At 40.9% G+C, this 7,447-nt stretch overlaps 1 protein-coding gene across 2 annotated transcripts; it reads right to left on the reverse strand.

The window, feature by feature from the left end:
* Nucleotides 1-262: 262 nt before the first annotated feature.
* On the reverse strand, nucleotides 263-5,956 carry LOC112068365 (cell division cycle-associated protein 4). Of its 2 annotated transcripts, XM_024135501.2 has the most exons (3): nucleotides 5,712-5,956; nucleotides 3,560-3,630; nucleotides 263-2,281 (listed from the first exon to the last, which is right to left on the reverse strand). In XM_024135501.2, coding segments are annotated over exons 2-3 (828 nt in total). In that variant the 5' UTR covers nucleotides 3,562-3,630; nucleotides 5,712-5,956; the 3' UTR covers nucleotides 263-1,455. The 2 variants fall into 2 exon arrangements, with proteins under 2 accessions (XP_023991269.1, XP_023991270.1); XM_024135502.2 differs by lacking the exon at nucleotides 3,560-3,630 and having other exon boundaries at nucleotides 5,712-5,955.
* Between the last annotated feature and the right edge of the window lie 1,491 nt (nucleotides 5,957-7,447).

A 7,447-nucleotide genomic window follows, 5' to 3' on the forward strand; every position in this document is an offset into this window, starting at 1 on the left:
TGGGTTGACATTGGACTGGGATTAAAGTCCTGGCTAGGGCTGACCCTGAATTCACTGCAGTGTCTGAATTCCTAGCGGTACGTCAGTAGTTGAAATCGCCAGCAGCAGGAATCATTTTTTAATAAGCAGGAAATCCTACGAATTTGAAATCAGAGACGTGATTGTTTGGCTTAGCTGCCGTACATCGTTTTGAATAAGAAAAGGGCTCTTTAGCTCAAAGATTGGCAGGAAAACTCAAAATACTGGATAAGCACACAATTCATTCATATTATGATTTTGGAACCTTTATTAAAAATGGTATAAACTGCTAGGTGACTCATAAAAAGCATCATCTTCTCAAGCTCATTGTCATGTATGTCAAGTGTATAGTACTTCATTATAAAAAAAAAAAGAAACATGGTATCTCCCACCTCATGGCTGTTTAATCAGAAATCAGTTGTTTACTCACAATTTTATCTCGTGGCCGAGTGCAGGCTTTGAACGTGGTAAAAATAAAAAAAACGCTGTTGGAACAGGTCAGCTGAAAAGCACAATTCTTTGCACTTTCTCAGTTTGGTTTGAACAAGGTCATTACTTCACTAAAAGTACGCAAAGAAAGTCAAGAAACGAAATACCAATTGATGTTTGAAAGGTGAAAAGCTTCTGCAACCGTTAGTATTGCCAAGGTTTAACATCACCATATGACTGAAATGAATAAATAAAGTCAGAACAGAAAATTAGACATATACCCATTATAATTATTCACTTGTAAGGAGACAATATAAGAACATGTGTAACTTTAATAGCAAACAGATGGCACCACATGCTAGGTGACAGCTAGCCGCAGTGCAAGATGGAACTGTCTGGCTCAACAAATGCCAAGTGTTTATAAGGAATACTGTATATAGTGCATATAGCACCAAACCATAGACCAAGATCACATTGTGAGCATACTGAACATAATTCATGTTTTCAACAATGCCTATTTGCTCTTGTAGCTCAGAGACACAACCAAAGATAAACCTGTGAAAACAAGGTAAATTACTCCCCAATCACACATTGAGCTTTTGTGCAATCGTTCTTGCTTACAAATGTAAAAAATAAAGACAGTCGGGAACAATTCCCAGACTGTCTCTACAGTAAAAAATATATAGTTTAACTATACATATTTTCTTTAAAAAAAGATTATTAATGTAAATGTTGTGCTGCTCTGAATTCATGTAGTGTAATAGGTACAATAATTTAAACCAAAAAGAGGACATATTGAAATACAAAGTAAACATAATAAATAAGTATGGTGAACTTGAGAAACTGTTAACCTCTAAGATAAAAACAAAACAAAATGGCATTGCATGGAGACGGATATCACTCAGTTTCCATACAGAGGAAGGTATGTAGACACTGTATGTTCACACATACAAGACAAAAAGTCAGAGGCACAAGTTCAACCAAACAGTCGAGTTTTAAGTCTGTAAGCTATGAGCCGACAATGATCTCCATAATGTGGTCAAGTTCACTGAGATCGGTTCTATAGCTGGAGTTGGACGCGGGGCCGTGGGAGGAGGCCATGCTGTCCAGAAGGTTGTAAGGCCCCATCTTGGGGGTGCTCTGAATGCCTGTGGGCATGGTGTCCAAGTCATAATAGGAGGCATCCACGGCTGAGAACAGCTCCTCTAGTGCCGGGTCTGACCCAGGGGTGCCATTTTTGATCTCGAACGTCCCAAACACCTGCCCCATAACTGTTTTAGCCCCCTCCCCAGACATCGCCCCATCCTCCACCTCCGAACCGGAGTCTTTGATGACCCGGTCCTCTACCGCCGCCATTCTCACTTCTGCCCTGTCCCAGCAGTGGTCGATGGTCCCCAAGAGGGCCGGGGCCCCGTCGCTAACTGTCACAGAACAGAGAGCCTCGTCCGTTACCACTTCTTCCTCGCGGCAACTATCGTAGCCCATCACTGAGTAGAGCTTGGACCCACCGCCCTGCTGCTCCAGCGCCGATGACCGACACAAAACCTCGGTGGCCACCAGGTGGTCAGATGGGCCAGAGCCGCCGAAAGCCTCAGTGACCAACTGCCAGCTACCGTCATGGGTCATCTCCTCCTGGATATGGCGCACCGTGTTGGCAACGAGCACCGAGCGGCACATGTTGGGCTCCACCAGCATGTGGCACAGCTGCAGCTTGATCAGAGACATGTCCAGCAGGAACTGGCGCTGCCGGCTGTACAACACCGCCTTGTTGTCCGTCGCCGCGTCCACACTGTCAGAGAACTTGCGTTTGGTGCCCTTGGAGTACATGTTGGCCCTGTGGGTGGAGCCAAATAGGACTTTGGTTAGAACATATTAAGCTTTTTAAATAATTTGCCTTTTCCATTCACTTGTTTAGCATGTTAAGCTTAGTATTTCAGTGTTTTGTATTGTTCTGTAAAGATGTCATAAGCCCTATTTACTTATTGTAATAAGATTTCTTAATAAAACATACTAGAATATCAAGATTTTAAAAGGTTGTCATGACAATTTGCTAATGCTAGAAATGAAATGTACAACCCGAGTGCACCTGAAAATCAAAGATATCATGAATAATGTACTTGTGTTCATTTACTTTGCTTCACCTTTCCTACGGGTACGGACAGGCACATACACGAGGCGGGTTCCTCTTTTGCGCATCGCTTCAGTACGTCACTGAACAACTAGCTCTCGAAACTAAGCGGCATTCTAGTTTAAAAATATATATATTTCTCGCTGATATGAAAGGTCCTTATGCTTCCAAAACCATACTGCAAGCGACACGTCTTAATGTTCAGATTGAGCATCGGGGCTCTTAACAAAACTCCCCTGTAAAGACGACGCCTTCGTCCAATGACTCCTATGTGTAATCTAATGGAACTGAGAGTTATGATCAAGTGGTATTGAACAACTGCTTCTGTTCTTAACTCTCTTTCAGGTCTTTTCAGACAGACCTGGAAGGTGCCAGCTAAGTGGAACATCCAACTTAGATCACCACACTGATAAAAAATATATCATTTGCTACCAGAATTCTTGTGATTGGAGCACACTCTAGCTCTCCAGTCTTGAAACAGATAGCAAGTTCAAGGCTTGTTTGTGTGCTACAGTATAAGGAAAGAAAGAGGAACAATGCCAGTAAGCCATTCGTCTGAACTGATGCTATCTTTGCCAATGTCCACATCTAATATGACATTTTAGTAAATGCCTTTTAAGACAGAGGGATTCAAAAAAATACATGTATGTTTACAGACAAAGAGTTACATCAACTAAAAAAACAGTTTGTTAACTATCAAGAGCATATTCCAACCAATGTCAGTATTGGTAAATCATTTTCAAAAGTACATACTGTAGCCCTAAAATAAATACATACACAGACTTGTTTTAGCCATTTGCAAGAAAGGCGAAACACGAAGATGTGGAAATTGGACCTTTGTCAATTCAAGCATAGTGCCTTCTATAGAAGAAAATAACCCACTCCTGATGCAAGCATTAGTAATATTAACCCAAAATATCACACCGAGTACAAATAAAATGGCAGACACGCACTGAAAATGGCTAAACAGCACTTTGTACATACATCCAGAACTGAGACGAGTGTTGGACATTTGCCTCCAGCCACAGCGGCCAGCCAACCAGAGCAGCGGAAGCCTAAAAGTGACAAACATGCAACTAGAGCAGGGACAACACATGACAGTTCCAGCATGTCAATGCACATTACATCCAATGTCACTGGGTGACCCGTGTGTGTGCAGAGGGGGAGGGGAAGATGCACTACAACTCAGCTACTGGGACCAGGCGCTGAGGAACTATGAAAAGGCTAATAATAATGCCCGCTTTACCTCCTCAATGCCAAGGTGTTTGTGTCACATCGCATTGGGTTAGAACCTAGTGTGGTTGTTTGAGCTTCACGAAGAGGGAAGGGCAGTGTGCATCGTTTTGTACACCAAACCAAACAACCGTTAGTTGCAGGCAAAAACGAAGAACCACATACGTAATGCAAAAAATATATAATGTTGAAGGGTGGAATTGTTATGAAAATTATAGGATTTGTTTGATAGTCACAAATATCACAGGAGAAAATCATAATTAACAACCGACAGCTATAAGGATAACACATAACATTGAAGGGGGGTCAAGGTTGAGATGAAGGCATGGGAGATTAGCCTACCTGACAGAAGAGCGACATCCCAGCACTGTAGATACATTGACCAGAATGCAAGCCGACACATCCTCTGCAGTGTGACTAAAAACTACACCACATGTCAGGGGACACACAGCAGCAGCTATTTCACTTCCTTGCCCGTTTGCAGTCATTTGAGAAGGTTACATTGTTTTTAGGGCAATGTGGAAGTGACTTACTGAAAGTGGAATGACATTTATGTTTCAAAAAAAGAGTTGCATCTATGTTCTTATTCCCCACACCTCAAATCGTGAAGCAATTTATGAGCATTTCCCAGGGTGAATAAACTCCCAGCTGCCTCTTGTATGGCAAATCGCAACAAAAATCTACACAGGACAAATTATGTTCAAGTGGATTGGATTTATTTTAATACTTCATCTTTGTACACAGCATTGCAGTAACAAACCTATTGGACAGTTGAGTTTCCAGTGTTTGCTTTGACAGTGACATCAAACTCCAAGAGGGCCTTAATAGACTGATGGGCTTTTTATTTCTTATAAAAATGTCAATTTTAAAAGAAGAAAAAAATAACTGCCAAATAAAATGAACATCTGCCCTTTTGGCCACATATTATCCCTTAAAAAAAGGTTGCAGTTCAGTAGCTGCAGTCAACTGCAGTATTTTGGACACAGTAATTGCAGAAAATTGAATTGCAGTTTACCTCCACTCTCATTTCTGAATCATTATTTTCCTGCTATGTTAGAATGTAGCCAGAGCTCTACGTCATCTGGCCAGTAATGGCAGCATTGTGACCACGTCAGGCAAACGGAGTAGTAACATTTTCATGGGTGGAGCGTCCACAGTAGGGAGGCATGATGGTTTGTTAGAAATAGCGGTATGTGTAGGTTATTCAACACTTCGACAACGTAAGAGGCCTGGAGGGTGGCACGGTGGAAATTTGAAAAACGTTACAAGAAAACACTGAAGATGAGCTACTAGGTTTTATCGTTTACATCCACTGGTGTAAAGGTCAAATGATCCCTTACGAAAAAGATTGCAGTCAGAGTGCAGTATAACTGCAGTATGCGGCAAATACTGTGTCAAAAAGTTTTTTTTTTTTTTTTTAACAGTATAACATACATTATTATAAGACAACAAAACTTGGTCCACCACGATAAGTTACTTTACATGTTGTTTGTGTTGTCCTATTTAACTTACTTTTTAGACACGAACATAAAAACCTAGAGGGAAAGGGAGGCCATTTTGAATTGACAAATCTAACGTTAGTCTTGCTAACTTCTGGTCGCCGAAGGCGCTAACAAGTAGTTTTAAAATGTATCCTGATAGACCACGTCTGGATCTAACCCATCAAAGTGCTGATTTATTACCAGTCTACTTACTGGTAACAGAGGTTACAGTGTAACAAATATATACGGAAAGTTCAGCATTAAAAACCGCTCGTGAACATCATGATAACTTACGTTCGAAATCCACCGCGCATTTGAAACACTTTCGGGGGACTTTTATTTTTAAAGAACAAACTGACCATTTAAAACTCGTTACACTCAACGCACATTACGTAATGCATATTTCAATGTGTTGGGCTTACCTTTACAAAATCAGTTTTTTTAGCCGAGGGTTCATGTGATCTTCGTGAATAAACAGATTAAAGGCGTAGCTTCCACCGACACAGATTGCAGTCGAAGCACTGCTGCTTGGCGTAACGGGCAGAGGGAAGGGTGTCGTGAGCGGACACATAGGTCTTGATCGACAGGCCGTCTGTTGAAATGGGAGAAACATGAACAAAAGCCAGACTGAAGAAACAGGAGATGCCAGACCAGTACTCTGCCAGCAGCACAAATGATGACGTCAAGTTGTATGGTAATGCTGAAACCTTCAAAATAAAAGACCACATTTCAATGTGGATAACTCAAAGACATTGAATTTTGGCCACTTTTATTGTGCCAACAAGAAAAGGCAATAGGTTATTTAAGTAAACAAATATACAAATATGGTTTTCACATTTATTTTAACAGAGAAGTCATACTGAGACTAGGATCTCTTTTACAGATGAGCCCTGCATAAATACTTGAAACGCATACAATATACAAAATTACAAAACACTAAGAAAAACAGACACATTTATCAACATAGAGATCATTATTCTGAACTGACGAAGGGGGACAAGATCATCTAATAATCTCTAAATAAAGGGGGCAAAAAAACTAAAAGCAGGTTTACCCAACTCTGTGGAGACCGAAGGGGCCTCCAATATTATCCAAGCCTGAGACCGGGTTTGGTAATTTGTCAGTCTAAATTAAAATAATGATGATAGACACAAGTTTCTGCATGAGTGCATTGTAGAATAACACAAGAAAATGCTGTTCTCTTCTTACATACAAAGAGGCCCGTCAAATCACTTTTTGATACAAAGCACAATGGTGAGTTATTTTACCATCACCGTACAAACCTAAGGGCACAATGGAAAACATAATCTAGTGGTTTAAGTGTAGATGCTGCTGCATGCATACAGACGGTGGTGATTTTAGCATGTCAATATTGGTGGCGCAAACAATGTTTTTTGGGGGGGATGCATGCCGGCAAGGCCACAACACAACACTAAACAATACATTCATTGCACTATAACAGTGACAAACGGTGCCCACAAACTGTTAGGGCCTACATAAAGCTGTCCCAACAGCAGAGCTTTCTTTTCAGCACCATAGAGTGAATCCTTACCACCGCTACACCTGGCTATCAGTGGAGCCTTGTCTGTTCAACTGAGCACAGCACAACAAGGTGAGTCCAAAAATATATTGTATGCTGCTGCATAAATGATTTAATATGCCAGGGAGATATGTATACTGTAGCCAAGAAAGTAATACTAAGTGTATTTTGTTTAGTAATATTGTAAGAGCTTTCATTGTCTGCTTACATGCCCCCTTTATTTATCCTACGGTTCCTGCTTGGTGTACATGGAGAATACTGTAAGAACAGCCCATGTTCTGATTTCTGTCGCTGTACATTTCAAAAGTGCTGAACAAATAGCTATATTGACTACGTCCGTCCTAGCTCACCCATTAATGTCTTAATCGAAATGACGGATTGCCTCTTATCCGCTCGTCATTCCCTTATGCCATAGTTTGTACATCTCAATTGTCAGTAGAAACCACATTTGTTTAAGCAAGTCAGCCATATCAGCTATGTTTTTGAAAAAGGCAGTAAATGAGGCTGAATGAACTGTTTCAACATAATAACATGGTCGACATTACCCTATCAGGACAGTTTATTCAACATAATAACATGGTCTACAGTACCCTATCAGGACAGCTTCTTCAACAGAAT

This window comes from Salvelinus sp. IW2-2015, unplaced genomic scaffold (assembly GCF_002910315.2).
Source record: "Salvelinus sp. IW2-2015 unplaced genomic scaffold, ASM291031v2 Un_scaffold467, whole genome shotgun sequence".
Classification (NCBI taxonomy): Eukaryota; Metazoa; Chordata; class Actinopteri; order Salmoniformes; family Salmonidae; genus Salvelinus; species Salvelinus sp. IW2-2015.